The following is a 16,153-nucleotide window of genomic DNA, read 5'->3' on the forward strand; positions in this document are numbered from 1 at the left end:
ACTCTTTCAAACAATCTGTGGGATTGTTTCTCCCCGGCAGGCTTCGCCCCTAAGATTGCTGAGTCTCTAAGATGTCTAACCCTAAAACTATTGTTCCAGCGAGTCGGCTGCGACCTGCGAGTGGGGTCAACTCGTCGCGTGGATGAGTGTGGGGTCTGTGGTGGTGATGGGTCATCCTGCTCCAGACCCCGGTACCATTGGCTGGCAACGCCGGGGTCATTGTGTTCCGCTACTTGCGGGGGAGGTAAGTGTGCCTATTTTTCAAAAAACGTAGATCATAATATTAGATTTATTTATTTGTAAACTTGAGCAGGTAATGTATACAAGCATCCAAGATGTTACAATAATGTGTACGTAAATAGCAATCATGTTTATCATGTACAGCATAAAAGGTGTTACAAAACTACCCATAAATCTGTAAGAGGGTTGTATGTCCTCTTACAAAGGGTCCAGTAAAATTGCAATTCCTATTAGAAAATTCTATAGGTACTTCTATATGGAACAACTGTTAATAGTAAAGTAGCTCAGCCGTACTCAATTTGGGAAAACTGCCAAAAAAAAAACATTTTTAAAGAAAAAGTTTCCAAGCTTTTAACCTAGTTAGTTATTATTAAAAAATAAACGTTATACAAAAGTTAACAATTCTAAAAGTCCTTTAAGTAATTATCAGAAGCCTGCTCTAGACAATGTAAGAAATTAAATTCCATTTCAAATATCGCCTTTTATGTAACCTTCGAATTTCTTAAGTTTTATATACAAGACTTGAAGAGCACAATCGAAAAGTTATATTAGCCTTGAAAAAGCTCAAATTGGCCTTAAAAGTGAGTTTGATTGCATTTATTCTCTGATAAAAGGGAGATTCTATTTTGACTGGGCGATAACTGGACTAAAAAGACCAATCAACTGACATGCCTATTGTTGAATATGAGCAAAAGCTAATATCTAACATATGAGTTGGTATCTAATACATATGACATCAAATCAAATTATCAAATCTACTCTTTAGCGTAGGTGATACTAGATATAAGAATGGTTAATTTCCTTATAAAGTATATTTTAAAACAACCTTGTTGACTAACGTACCTAAAAGAGACAGCCCTTTTCACACCAAACTCAAACCAGTCCAAAAGACCAGCCCCATTCCCACTTCAATTTTAATCAAGAAAATTAATGAAAGTCCCACAATTTGGGCCGAGCAACGAATTACAAACACGATCCTACAATCCAGTCCTCTATGTTGGATCCATGGAGAAGGAAATGACTAGCGGAGGTGTCATAACGGAAAATCTCCTAAGAAAGTAGCGCGACAAAATGCGGGTGTGCGGAGGACGAGGAACGTTACTGTCTTCACCCTTATACGCCTTCTTTGGACCCAAATTGTACAAAAAATCGATGACAGTTGTCTCAAAGACCCAAACGCCTCGTTAGTTCACTCGTAACTGATCGTTTTGGCCTACCATACGAATTTGACCTAGAAGAAGGCGCCTGACCTACCAGCATTACGGCATCTCCGCTCATATTCCTTTCTCCGTGATTGTATCCAAATCTCTTCGATACATTAAGGAAGCATTGTTAATTGTCGGCCTCAGGGCCCGCCTGTAATTTATATCTGGAAATCCACCATTAGTCGAAGCTTACGATAAATCAGACAGCGAATTCCTTTTGTCTCCAAGCAACAGTTTCTTAAGTGGTTCGGGATAGACGAGCGACTTTTGTTCGCGATTTTGAGGAGTCATTGCGATTTGTTTGGTTGCCGCTGATTGTTTTGTTGTGAGCATTTGGAAGTAGTGAGGTGGCATAATCAAATCAAATCATTTATTTCCAAAAACATAATCACACTTTACATAAGCAAATTACTTAAATACTTAATAATCTTTATGTAGTTCAATATTGTGTTTGAAACATCTTGTCTAAAGATTTTGTAGCTAAATTCTGTTGATAACAAACATAGAAGACTAAAATCTGTCGTATAAAGAATTACTTATTAGTCATGCAACTTAATAATTACCACACATAATTTTTCATTAATTTAAAATCACATTAGTTCGTCTTTGGAAAAGCCTGTCACTCGCACATTTTATTAAGTTGTCAGTGATACAATTAATCGCATTATCCAAAGAAAGTCGCCCGTCTAACCACCCCATTAACCTAGAGAATTCTCGACGGCCGATTCTAATTAAGAACCCTTGAAAGATGAATCCGCGATAAGTATTAACACTGCGAGATTGTGCGCGGGAGTCATTTGTTTCTGGCGCCAAGATGCCTTATGTAATACCATGGTCTATATAATTTGGGGGGTAGGCAGAATTCTAACTTGGCGCACTGTTAACTAGCTAGGAATTGGTTGTATTTCTGGGAGATTTTCAAAAATGACAGAAAAGTTCAAATTTTCATGCGGGATAGCAACTTTAATTTTCCAGTATAAGGCACCCATGTACTCAAAATAGTATACCTACGATGGATGCAGTCAGTTTTTCATTTTTGAATAAAAAATACTTTTTTTAAGTATCTCATCTCAAAAACCATCCTAAAATTCAGAGTCAAACTATAAAACACCAACAATTTATTAGAGAACAAGCATTATAACGCAGACTTAACCCTCCACTAGATTACAACCACCCACTGACCCGAGACGGTCTTACAGACCTTCAGACATTTCAATTGTTAATTAGGTGTCAGTGTCGTAATGATTAATGGGGTCTGTCAGACCCCTTTGTCGGTTAAAGGGTTGAGAAACGACGGTCAAGACCAAATGAATGGTTCCGACTTTTTGGGGGAGACGGAGATAATTTTCGTGGTGTTCTGATGGCGATAAGCGTTTCATTGTAAGGGTTAAGTCGGTTAGAATAAGAGTTGGAACTGATTTTGATGCAGTGAGTTATATTTGCTATTGGTCCAGATATTATTGATTGGCTGAAAGAACTGTTGTCCATCATGATTGAGTTTGGCAAAGGCTGCCTGGGCTGCGGGATTGTTCGAAAGAGTCACCGCGGCCCTGTTACATAAAGAGCTTAAAAAGGGACATGGTGGGTTTTAGCCAGTAAGAGTCTGGCACTCCCTCATGTTGCACCCTTCTGAGAGTGATCATATGTCTTGCTCTATAACAGAATAACTCGTACAAACGAACTAAATTCACCAACCCGCATTGAGCAAGCGTGGTGATTAATGCTCAATCCTTCTCTGTGTGAGAGGAGGCCTGTGCCCAGCAGTGGGACTATAAAAAGGCTGTAACAAACGAAGACGTATGCTAATTAAAATAACTTACCAACATCCCAAATAACAATAAGCTCATGGAAATGGAACAATTAAATTAATCTGAATCACCATAGAAACAGAACTAACTACTATCAACATACATATTACCAGTACTGCAGATAAGCGAATACTTTCAATTTGATATTCAGCTCAATCCCAGCACTAAATGGATGTATTTACATATTTATTTATTCAAAAGAACTTTCTGGGAGCTCCAGATTTTCATCATTGATTATTTCAGGCCGTATTGCCTAGCTACGGCTGGTGAAAATAAGCAAAAATTGTAATCTGGGTATTCAGTTAAATTGTGTCTGTTTAGTGTGATCATAACTTAGGAACTGCTATTCTGAATGAGAAGCGTTTCGGTGGTTTTGCTGTTATACATTTTGCATGACTCATGAAGCAACATCTGGACTATATTATGTACCCCTCTCCACTAAAAGCTGACTCGAATTTGCAAGTAAATCCAAAAATTAAGAAAACTATATAATTATACAGGCACCGAATCTTTTGTGCAGTTGTCAGCCAGGTTGATAAATTTTCATTGGAAAATAGCATTTTTTGTACTGTCTGACAAGACTGTCCATTACACCAAAAAGCGGTCAGACCAGAGATACCTATTAATGGTAAAAACAGCATGGCTAGTGAAAAAGAAAGTACAATTTTAAAGAAGGTCATTATCAAAAGAGGTTGGCGAACCATCCATAAAAACCAAAGTAGCTCTAAAAATAGGTGACATTCAGAGGTCACAAAGTACGCTCACGACGTTGAAATAAAACGAACAGTTACACATTTTATTGGCACAATTTATTTTTATTTTATCGGCCTCTACGAATGAAAGTAAAAAGTAATAATGTATCCGTGTTTTATTATGGCACGTTATTTCGGAATTGTAGCGAAAGGAATATTGGAATTTCTGTCACTATGGAAATCTTTTAGTGTTAAGATTTTTACATAGGTTTCATCCGTCAATACATTTGTTTATAAATTATTTATCTGTTATAATACTGTGAATGAATGATATTATTGAATATTTTCATTCTTTGTCAAGTTTTGAACGATAATTTTTGAATCTACCAAGCTACATAATGTTTAAAAAATAAAGCATCTTAGTAATTAAAGTAAAAGGTATGAAAAGAAAGGGCCTTTATTAATCTGTCGATCAACACACAACACCAAATAAAATAAAAAAAAACATCTATTCCATTTTTGGCTCAATCATCATATTTCTGCGTCTCTGGCTTGCGAGTTTATAGCAAACAACTATTTATTGCTTAACTATTAGCAAACCATTTTATACTGTTCAACAATAAAAATGGTTTTTCGTCTGTTTATTTCAGTAGATACTCATTTAGTTAGGTTACCGAAATAACTGCAATGAGCCTAATATAAATTGACCGCAACGATCTCCGTTTTGTATCCGCATCTTAATAACGTTCAGTAATTTTGTTTTCCAAACTCGCTTAATGTGAATTTAAATACTGGTCCGACTGTAGTCAATTCTTATTTCTTTTAGGGGTCTTTGAAGTTTTTAATGATTTTGAATTTGTGATACATTGCATCGATTCTTCAAGATTTCTTAGAAATTATTTTCAATTTCTTTTGAAATCGAATACACAATAGTTTAATGATTTACGATGTGGCAAATACTTTAGAATTCATTATTGAAAGATCGTTTATTTAGAGGTAAATGTGATCCACACTATTCATCAAATCTAGAATACTTTTGAGTTTGATTTAATGAGACGCTCATGATATGCTTGTATTTATATTCGTCTATTTTTCTCTTATTTTTGTTTTCTTTCAGTTTTAGCTAATAGATTGTCTACCTCAGCTCATTCAGGTCTTTACTTTGAAACATTTCTTCCTCGTCTCTCCACGTGAAGCCTTCCATGTTTCCTATTTTGGAATTACCCAATCAGTAACGAAAATAAACGTTGCTACAGAACCTTCGGAGCAACGAACTTTCAGCTCTCAATGTTTTTTTCTAATTTCATCTTCCAAATGAACGTTTCGTGTTACGTAAATGGAAAAATAATTACGTTTTTGTACTTTTCCCTGCGGTGGTAGCTATCCACCGAGTTTATTGGTGGTATAGAATTACATTTTAGGCAAATTTAGTGCTTTTTAAAGTGCTTCGAATTTGGCACCGAGTTTGTTTTTTGTTTTCGTTTTAGTGGATGGAAAAAGAATTTTCAAGTTTGATATAGCAGGGTAATAATATGTAGGTATGTATATATTGGTACTCAGCTATAAATACTTGGTGTTTTGGTCATTTAGAACAAAGTCGTAACTTTGTAACGCTATTTGAATCATCTTACAGGCGAAAGGTCAAAGAGACCTTCGGAAATCTTTTTGATTATTTCCCCAACAAACTTCGTACATTCCTATTGTGAAATAAAATAAAGTCCCCATAATTTAACCGTTCGGGTTCCTCCGAAATTTAATACAGGACACGGTAAATTTCAACTTTGACTTCCATTCAAGAAATAAAAGCTGTCGATCCCGAGTTTCAGAAATTTAATTTTAGGGGATACTTGGGCTTGACTCCTGAATATATTTTCATCTACTTGGACAAATATAACTTCGGAGGTCCTAATTTTGTTTAAAGAGGTACATAAAAAGCCCTTTGAGCTGGAATTTAGGCAAAAGAGCTAAAATTTAACACGAGCCTTTGTCGGTAACGAGCCAAAATAATACAGTACCGTATCTACCTATGTTGTACTACGCAGACGTAATTTTTAGACGTATTTTATTTATCTTTTTTGACCTCCAGGGAAATTGAGCGGCGGAGAGGTCCGTATTTTAATTTTGACACGAAAACATTAAAATTGGACAGATAGAGATAGAAAAAACTTTGTTTAATAATTGAACACGGTTTTTTATTTAATTAGACTTTTTCTGTACCTACTATACGTAAGAATTTTATCTTGAAAGTGGTTATGGAGTTTCTTTCCGATTCTTCTCCAAATAACCATTCTTTGGAACCGTGCAAGCCAAGCATATTGAAAGAGCTTTAGTAGGGCCACTTGAAAAGTAGCTTTTAGTTTTCTTTGTCCTAGAACAAGATAGTCGGCCTTTGATACTTTTTGGTACTACCCGTGTCCCATCAAGTCAGAATGGTACCTAATTCCTTTACGTTGGACTCCAGTCTAGTCTAGTCAATTTAATATTGCTGAAGTCTGAATCGTCATTAGATTTAGACTCAAACGCTTTGGGCATTTGCCTTTGAACTGTAAATCTGTCTAGTTTGTTATTTATATGTTTTAGTGTCGTTGAATATATATTTGGACTTGTAATTTTACTCTGAATAATGGAAAGAAAACATGCTCCATGTATATATACATAGTACAGGTATTAGCTTCTGCCAGCAGTTGTGACCGCGTCCCTTGAAAACTACTTTGCGTATCCAGATAAAAAGTATATAGCCTTCTTTCTACAGTTAAAGCTTCGTCTATAAATAGACTATATATCACTGAAATATTTATCCTAATCGGATTAGTAGTTCCTGAGATTAGAATATTACAAAGAACAAACAAAACTCTTCAGCTTTATAATATTAGCATAGAATAAGTAGGCTATTCTAAAAATATTCAGGCTACCAAAAAAGTTTACTAGTTCTAACAGACTGTTGGAATTCCCGTTTTATCCGTTCCCGCGAGATTTTCCCGGAATTCTTTTTTTAGTGCACCCCGAGGGTAGTCGGAAATACTTCGTCTCGTTTTAGAATGTTTGCTATCTGTCTGTTTGTCTGTCAATCAATCAATTCGTCATGACTGTGCGAATATGATATTATTATATTGTGTAGGATTTCTTACAGATAGTATAAGATGTCAGGAAGAAAAAAGAGACAGGTTTTTGAGGATTTTCACATCAGTATAGAATCAGTTTAAAGTATCTTGCATTATGAGGGTGCTTATAAAAATAGTACCGACTGTTAATATAAAAGAGGGGTAGACCCCGAAAAATGAATCTATTTGAATAAAATTAATTCTATGTCCAGAACGTAGAATTGTATAAAAATACTTAATATACCAATATACCTACACTGCAAGCTAAAATCTCAAAACGCAGGTACTTAAACAAAATTATAAAACTACTCTATTGTTACAGGTTACAAAATGTCACTCGCAGTCTGCCGGGATCGACTTACCGGGTCGGATGCACCCGAGCAACTATGTGATGCATCTAGCAAGCCGCAAGCATCTGTAGTGCGGTGTAACACCCATCCTTGTCCTTTCAAGTGAGTATCTACTGATTATCATCATCTGCCTTTTCAAATATGTTGGATTCTGCTTTCAGTCTAACCGGATGCAGCTTTACATATCCTACCTAAGCTAAATATTTTCAAAAATAATAAGAAAAAGGAAAAATAAAAACTATGCGTCAAAAAACACACCAGCATCGCTGTCAGCTGGGATCGTGCCCAAAAGGCTGGCTGCATTGCCACGCTAAATGGCAATGCATATTCTTTGAAGCCGAAAATCGATCTCAGTGGCGGGCACTTGGAGAGGCCTATGTCCAGCAGTGGACTGCGATAGGCTGATGATGATGATGATGATGATTCTTTGACCGAAGTATAGGCCTTTTGGTCATGAGTGGACTTCACTAATCACTTGCTGATTTCACGAAAGAGTCTGTGGGCACTTGAGCTCCATGGTCCCAAGGTTTCTTAGTACTTTGACTTGTATATTAATATCCCAAATTGTGTAGATGGTATGTGGGCGAGTGGTCGTCATGCAGCGCCACGTGCGGCGGCGGCGTGCGCACGCGCCGGGTGCTGTGCGCGCGCTCCGCCAACGTCACCAAGACTGATACTTATGAACCTGGTGAGTACACTGCTGTTTTTGATGTAGGAACTAGAAAATTAACAATTGATATTTCAGTTTCAAATTATTGGTTATACGTCACGCACAATTACATAACAAAGGTGTGTGTTTATCGCGACTTTCATGAGAAAAAGTGAGAGCTAAGTAAATAAGTAGTACGCACTGTGGGTTTAATTGGTTGATAAAATCCTTAAAATATAGATAAAGATCTTCACAACAGACCGAGATTGCAAGTAATTTTCAAGTTAGCGAAAAAACGTGATGTTTTAGCAATAAGTCACTTAATACATGCGCTGTAAAATACATAATACTTACCTACTCACACAAAATATTTTAGTCTAAAAATACATCTATCTTTCAAACGAAGATTCCTGGCCCCAGGTCTGTGAGATCTTAAACTACATAAAACAGGCTTAAATATTCCTTTTCTAACAATGTTTTTTATCTCTAAGGTGCAAACGCAGAGCCGGGTTGCGTGTCTCCCGCGCCGCGGTCAACACAGCCCTGCAATCAACACGACTGTCCCGTCTGGGTGGCTGGACCATGGTCAGGGGTAAGTTCTCATCATTATCATCTGCATAGCTTGTTCCTATGATGGGTTCCAGTCTTACCGCGGGGTTGAGTTACCGCGGCCCTGGTACATAGAAGGCATACGACGGAACACGACGGTTTTTAGTCAGTAATAAGAGTCTGACACTCCCTCATCGCTGCTAACCCACAGCGGGAGGGGTCATTTGATGATTTTTGATGTCAACAAAAAAAAGAAAAAAAAGGCTCCAGTCTTCTTTACTGGCTACCTAACCTATAAAACATACTTAGGTCCATACAGCTGACCAAACTGTCAGCTTATAAACAGTCAGCCCGATGGACTGACAGTTTATTAAAAAAAAAAAAACTAAGTCGTTTGATGCCGGTAAAATAAGTGATCGTTGTAATGTGCGCTTTGAAACACCGAGTAACTTCTAAAACTTGATTAGTTGCTAAATGTGGCTGTTATATTATAAGTAGATCTAGACACACGGCAGTGTGTCCGCCAAGTTCGAGCAAAAAAAGCGACACACCGGCCGTGGGTTATATTACACGAACCATTTCGGGCCAAATTCGACCCCCCTATAACTCAAAATCTATTTTATTTACGCATATCAAATTTCTAGTATCTGTTGAGACCCCCTCACTTATCTAAAATACAAAATTTCATTAATATACCTATTATAGGTCTTGAGATATTGACGTCAGAAAATCGCTATTTTTACTATACACTCACTGACTGACTGACTGACTGACTCACTCATCAAAAACCTAGACCACTTCTAATGGTCGTATTGACTTGAAATTTGGCATGGAGGTAGGTCTTTATGTCAAGGTAAAGGGAAAAATCTGAAAATGGCCAAGTGTGAGTCGGTTTCAAAATAATGAAGGTGTTTATACCCCTCAGGAACTAAAACGAACTAAATTTATCTATATTTATATAATATATCTTCGAATGGTCGTACCGATCTGAAATTCGTTACAAAGGTTTGTATTTAGTCAAAGTAAAGTAAAAATCTGAAAACGGCCAAGTGTGAGTCACTTTCGAAAATAACGAATGTGTAACTTTGATCCACGAACATAATATATGATAACATGTCATGTCAGTCAGTTGGTAAATCTAGTCCATTTAATTAATCTAGTTTATTTCTTTGTAAGAAGCATAGTGCATATTCAAAACTTAATAATAAGAAAACAATAAAATAAACAACCTTACAAAAATAAATGAAATCCCACCCAAAACAAAAATGTGAAAGACTGCCAAGTTCGATAAAATGGGAATACTTCGCCTATAAAAGAAGTGAGATCTGAATAAGTACCAAGTTCCATACACATACCTTAGTTAAAAATAGTTCCTTTTTAATGATGTTACTTGGCAAGTTTTCACACACCTTGTTATAAACCTACTAAACGCAATGAATCAAGTATTTAATTTTCTATTAAAACTTGCCAAGTAACATCATTAAAAAGGAACTATTTTTAACTAAGGTATGTGTATGGAACTTGGTACTTATTCAGATCTCACTTCTTTTATAGGCGAAGTATTCCCATTTTATCGAACTTGGCAGTCTTTCACATTTTTGTTTTGGGTGAGTACATATTATAGCCACGAGCACTAACTATTCTTCAAAATATCAATCTTTTCCAAAAAAATATCTAAACAATAGCCAAGAAACAGCAAACTCATATTCCTACTTTATCCGAACTACATACAACACTTACAAATCCGATACAATGTACAGTAAGCGGCTCATGTTGTCGATAAACTATTCTATTCTCACAATATGTAGTGCGAAACTTTATTGCGCCGGGGTACTTATGTAAGTGCAAGGCGATGCAATACTGTGGAACGTGCCTCGTACAATGTAGGGGATTTTATATTATGTATTATATTGGCGTTTTGTGAGGTCACCTTGCATGTCCTTGGGATTTATTGACCTTTATGCAGTTGGCGCAATGTAGCTAAGTAACACACGGATCTAAAATTGATTGGTCTGAAATTGAATTGATATAATGTCATTTGCTGATGACACTTTCTTTGTTTTCAAAACTAACTAGAAGGAATCTAGTCCCGTACACGTTAACGATAGCTGATAAGGTTAAACGACACTTGACGCTGTCCGCTCGTGGTTGGATGACAATCTTGTTATGACAAATTCCTCCGTGCTTCGGAAGGCACGTTAAATTGGTCGGTCACGGCTGTTACTTGGTTCAGAAATTACACTTGATAAATTATAATGTTTTTTTTCAGCTTCTTTTATAATGAACGTTTTCTAGCAAAGACCGCAACGCAAAAGCAAAACGATTGAAAAAATACTAATAAAACCATCTAAAAAGTCCTTACCTCCAATTAAAGAAAGTTCGCCCTGTCTTTTTAATTCGTCCGCCTCGACGTAAAGTCTGGCAAACTTAGGCAAACTGTGAGCTTGTTAGCGCAAAGTTTAGACGTAGGTATTTGAGCTCGTTCGTGATTACAATTTTGTCTAGGTCGTTAATTTGTGTGGTTACTCGATATTGACTGCATAGTTTTAGAAGATGTTTGGTTTACAACCTGACTTTGAGTGGCTTTGGCAGTTATTTGACCGCAAGCCGCGGTGTAGAGTTAATAATGGTGTAGAGTGGGTGTGTTTTCCTAGCATTGGTTTTTTTCTTATTGAATCTATTAGCTCATATAAGCTGAAGTGTTTGTTTGTTTCGTTGTTCGCACTTATCTCAGGAATCACTGATCCGATTTGAAAATTGTAGTAGTTTGCCAATGAAAATATTATAACTTTTTGTACCACACTATTGAATTAGGGAAACCTGTAATGATAGTGATGATGTTGTTGTATAAATAAATAACAATAAAAATTTTCTCTGGGTTAGACTAGCTAATTTATCGAGGAATGCTTTAGGACGCTGGTGAACTGTTGAACATCCATCAGTCTAACGTACCTTCCGAAACACGGTGAATTTCGTCATGACAAGATGATTACTCATCCAAGGACCCATTGCGTCAAGCGTTGCTTAACCTTGAGATCAATCGACCCGTACGGCTATTATCAGAAGCATCATTTTACAACGTTCTACGTAAATAAGTTTTCAACTCTATACCATTCTAATAAAGCCCCTTTTCGTCCTTCCCACACCAGTGCTCAGTATCCTGTGGCGAAGGAGTGCAAGTCCGAGGAGTCGAGTGCACCCCATCAGGAGGTGGATGCGACCCTGCCACTAGGCCGGAGATATCCAGACCTTGTTCTACTGGCATCAGCTGTCCAGCTTATAGGGAGGCTGATGAGCCTGAGGTAAGGGAAAAACCATTTGAGAATACTTTTATTACAATCATTTTAATTTAGTAGATGGAACAGTATCTACTACAGTATACGTAAGGGTGATGACGGCAGTAAAAGAGTATGGAAGAGGAAAACTTGCTTCACCACCTGATAAATTTAGAATAAGGACAGGAGGATTATAAGTAAGAAAAAACCGGACAAGGGCGAGTCGGATTCGCCCACGAAGGGTTCCGCACCATTATTTATAATATGATCAACAAAATCACATTTGTTGTATAGGATTATAGCGGCAACAGAAACACATCATATGTGAAAATTTCAACTATCTAACTATCACGTTTCATGAGATACAGCCTGGTGACAGACAGACGGACGGACGGACGGACGGACGGATGGACGGACGGACGGACGGACGGACGGACGGACAGAGGACCGAAAACAATAGGGTCCCGTTTTATACTTTGGGTACGGAATCCTAAAAAAGGACCAGAAAATTGTAAGATGACTGTGCAATTCTGAAGTTAACCATTTGACATCTCACGCACGCGTATTAATACTTCGTTTATATTTTTAGCCAACTTTAGTAAAAGCTTACTTTTGTATATTTATTTTTATGTTGTATACCGTATAACCTACACAGCTGTTTGCTACTCCTGTGTAAAAAAAACCTTCAGAATTGCAAAAATATTTTCCACAAACACAACTTACTTTCAATTTTTTCACCCACAGGATGAAATTGAAGACCTGCTCCCCGGTGTGGTATACCACACCCAGCCTCTCATACAACCGTATCCTCTGCCTCAAGCCAAGGCCGAGAGGCTTATAGGAGAACCCGACGTGCCAGTGGAAGCCACGTAAGTGTTGCAACAGTCGAGTAGTGTAGTGTGAAGGCATATCGTCATGATTTTTTGTGTTTTATTGGTGGTTATATTTTTTAAGAATATTTTAAAGTTTAATATCAAAGATTTTGGCGTTATAGTTTCGTATATTTTGTCTGACATCTTATCGCACGACAGCGTTTGAGTCATATTTTTGTGTGTGTGTGCAAAATGTACATGCATGTTGTCTTTGTATGACTCGGTGACATGGTGGCTACCTGAGTGCTCCTGAGCAAACACAATGTACATGTATATTTACATACATAAGTATGGGTCACCCGTTTTTGTTAGATAAAACATTGTAGGTACAACACATATAATAGTTTTGTACAAAAGGATAGAAAAGAATTCATGGAAACAATTATATCGATGTCAATGAAGAAGTTATTTTTTTTTATAAAACTACAATTTTTTTCTCGTATTCAGTCCGACTCGGCAGACGACTAGACGCTTGAACTGAAATTACTTTCATTTCTGTGTATTCATTATTTCCAATATTTTCAAAAATTCTTCGAATTACACACTTTGGCATAAAACATGAGTACAGTTGCTTAGTCACAATAAATATACCTATAAAAGTTTATATTACATTTAAAATACTACTAAATAATTAAGCTATCTAGACATATATTAAAAGTAATTTCTCACGTAATATTAATAATAGAGAATTTTTACCCTTTTACTTCTAATGATCAAAAGACATATTCATTTGAATGCCTTATCGTTTTCATAAAGATATCTTAGAACATATTTAAGTTTCTCAAAGCCTTTGAAACATTATTTATTTCAAAAAAAGATAATTTTGTATGAATTAGACGCTGTATTTTAAACTTTAAATCGTAATTTCTAGAATGATGTTATATCAAATAACTAAATGTCTTTGTGTTATAGATATATTTGAAGTCTAGATATAAATTGGAACTTACTACGTATATGTGAAATAAATGCAAGATATTACTAAATAGAGTTAAGAAAATATAGATAGTACAAAACTACAAAGTCCAAGCTCTAGTAATTTCTAAGTTTAGAAAGTTCAAACCATAAAGCAAAATGCTGAAAGTAGCTCAAACTTGCTGAATATAATGACATAAGTTCAATTATTTTAGTTTCCGACCACTTTAGCTTAAGTTCGTGGATTTTACAAGTTTGCCTTCATAATTTATGTTTTCTAAGCTAATAAACTAAAGTTTGACATTTACTGTTCGTAATTTTGATCCCTTAAGATTTACTTCAAATTAATCTGTTTTATCATTATTTAAATTTAAATCTGCCTTCACACTTTTAGTATAATTTATTTCTACTAAATCCTTTTTTAAACTGGTCATACTTTCTCAAACGTCAAACGCAGCATGTGTCATTGTAATTTCAACTTTAATCCCATCGTTATAAAGTTCAATCTCTGATACTTATCAATGTTCAAGCTCAGAGTATTTTGTTGTTGTTTTTTCAGCAATTACAAAATATTCTTTGCGTGTGGCTGGTTGTATGTAAGGTATTGTACCTAAAGAAAAAGTTTTTTCGGTTTCACTTCAGAACATACACATTATTACAAGGAATGACATTACCTGTCCCCCGACCCCCCTGTCGCTATAGTCTTGGTTTTAGCTTGTGTGGTTGCGAAAACGTCTTTAATTTCAATTTTTAAGGGGTGAAATTACTCAGTTATTATTTGATATCAAGAAATATTTTAGTACCAAAAAATACTGAAAAAAAATTTTGAGTTCCCGAAAATATTATTGCATTTATTAATCAACTGTTTTTAAATACATATTTAGTTCTATCTTAATCTAATAATTTCTCAGTACATTTTGTGTTTTATCACAAAGTCACAAAAAGGTTTAATTTTTTCCTGTCTATAACTAAAACATTCTTAAATCTATGTATAATGTAGTAGTATAAAAAAGTATGCCAACTTCACTCCATTAGAAAATTAAAGACGATTTTTGCAAAATGTTTTATTTTAATTCCTAGTGGTCAACTTAGTTCCCCACCTGAGTGTATATGAAAACCTCACCTACCCTGGGATATGTCTAGATTTATTAGTATATCTATGGTAATACGGGATGTTACGGTAAAACCTCAAAATGTAGATTAACGGATTATTATCAAAATATGCAGTTGTAATTTTTTTTTTTGTTCAAAAGCTTTATATTCACTGAGTTCAGTTACCTTCCAGATTTGTCAACTAAATTTAAGTAAAAATAATACGCCTAAGTAATGGAAAAACATATCTTGGTATCCAATTATTAAATACCTAAATTTTCATTGTTTATATTTATATTAAATAAAAAAAAACACTTATTATTAACTGTTATGTGTAATTTTATTTGCATTACTTTCTTTTATTATTCTATGGTTGTAAATAATGATTTTCAGTGTTATGCCGAAAATGCAGCTTTATTCGAAATGTAAGCCAAATTCGCGTTTATATTGGTTTTAGTTATTTTATTTAGAAATTCCCAGCTTTTAATGTGTACTATTTTATGTATAATTTAATGTATAATATTGTAAATATTCATGTAATAATATGCTAATAATTATGTATTTATATAAACTTTCAAATATTTGTAAATAAAGTGCACTCACCTGTTAAAATAGACTGTATGCAAAATAATTCATTAAATTAGGTACTGTTGAAATACAAAATAGCACAAGTGAATACACTAAAATATGATTTATTTTTCAAAATTAACATTGTTGAAGTAGTGATAATTGACACTTATGCATGTAAAGCACTTTTATATAAAATTACCTATATGTTTAAAAAGTGTGTAAAAATATAGTTAAGTACTAAACAGTAGGGTCGAAAATCGCAAGCCAATAAAGACGAAAAAAAATCTCATTATAAAACCGATTCACATAAAAACCGTAACATCCCTTTCTGTAAATATTAAAAGGACAACACTACACAGAAGTGACCTTCTTCCAAACTACCACTCGACCATTAATGAGGGTGTTTGTATGCACAGTATATTTCAATTCAGACCCCAAAACCATTTCACAAATCATCTAACTTTACTCTGCTCTAATTTCTTATTATCAACTCTTTGCACTGCACATAAGATTTATATTTCCTTGCACATATAATACACTAACATTTTGTCTTGCTCTTCCTCGCTTACACTTTAAAACAATTGGCACTTGACAAACATTTTACACAAAATTGATACACACGAATTGAATTTTTCCAAAATATTTTTGATGTGAACATTTACAGGTTTATTGGGTGATTAAAGTAAATATTCACTGGTGCATACTTCTACATATACCAGCCCGAAATTTATTAGGAAAATAGATGCCCTTAGCACCGTGCATGTCGACCTAATTTTATCCCGTGTGAATCTACAATAGATAGACTAGAATTTTTCCTTTTAAAATCTGGGCGATTTTC

At 35.3% G+C, this 16,153-nt stretch overlaps 1 protein-coding gene across 1 annotated transcript in view; it reads left to right on the forward strand.

Annotated features, from left to right (window-relative positions):
- The window catches only part of LOC135118670 (protein madd-4-like), a 316,932-nt gene that overhangs the window by 282,735 nt on the left and 18,044 nt on the right, over window positions 1–16,153 (forward strand). The window contains exons 9-14 of the mRNA XM_064041267.1: window positions 100–244; window positions 7,369–7,498; window positions 7,969–8,084; window positions 8,537–8,637; window positions 11,744–11,896; window positions 12,614–12,738. Coding sequence (XP_063897337.1) covers window positions 100–244; window positions 7,369–7,498; window positions 7,969–8,084; window positions 8,537–8,637; window positions 11,744–11,896; window positions 12,614–12,738 — 770 coding nt within the window. The remainder of the gene's footprint in view (window positions 1–99; window positions 245–7,368; window positions 7,499–7,968; window positions 8,085–8,536; window positions 8,638–11,743; window positions 11,897–12,613; window positions 12,739–16,153) is intronic.

The sequence above is a fragment of the Helicoverpa armigera genome, chromosome 24 (assembly GCF_030705265.1).
Source record: "Helicoverpa armigera isolate CAAS_96S chromosome 24, ASM3070526v1, whole genome shotgun sequence".
In the NCBI taxonomy this organism is placed as follows: domain Eukaryota; kingdom Metazoa; phylum Arthropoda; class Insecta; order Lepidoptera; family Noctuidae; genus Helicoverpa; species Helicoverpa armigera.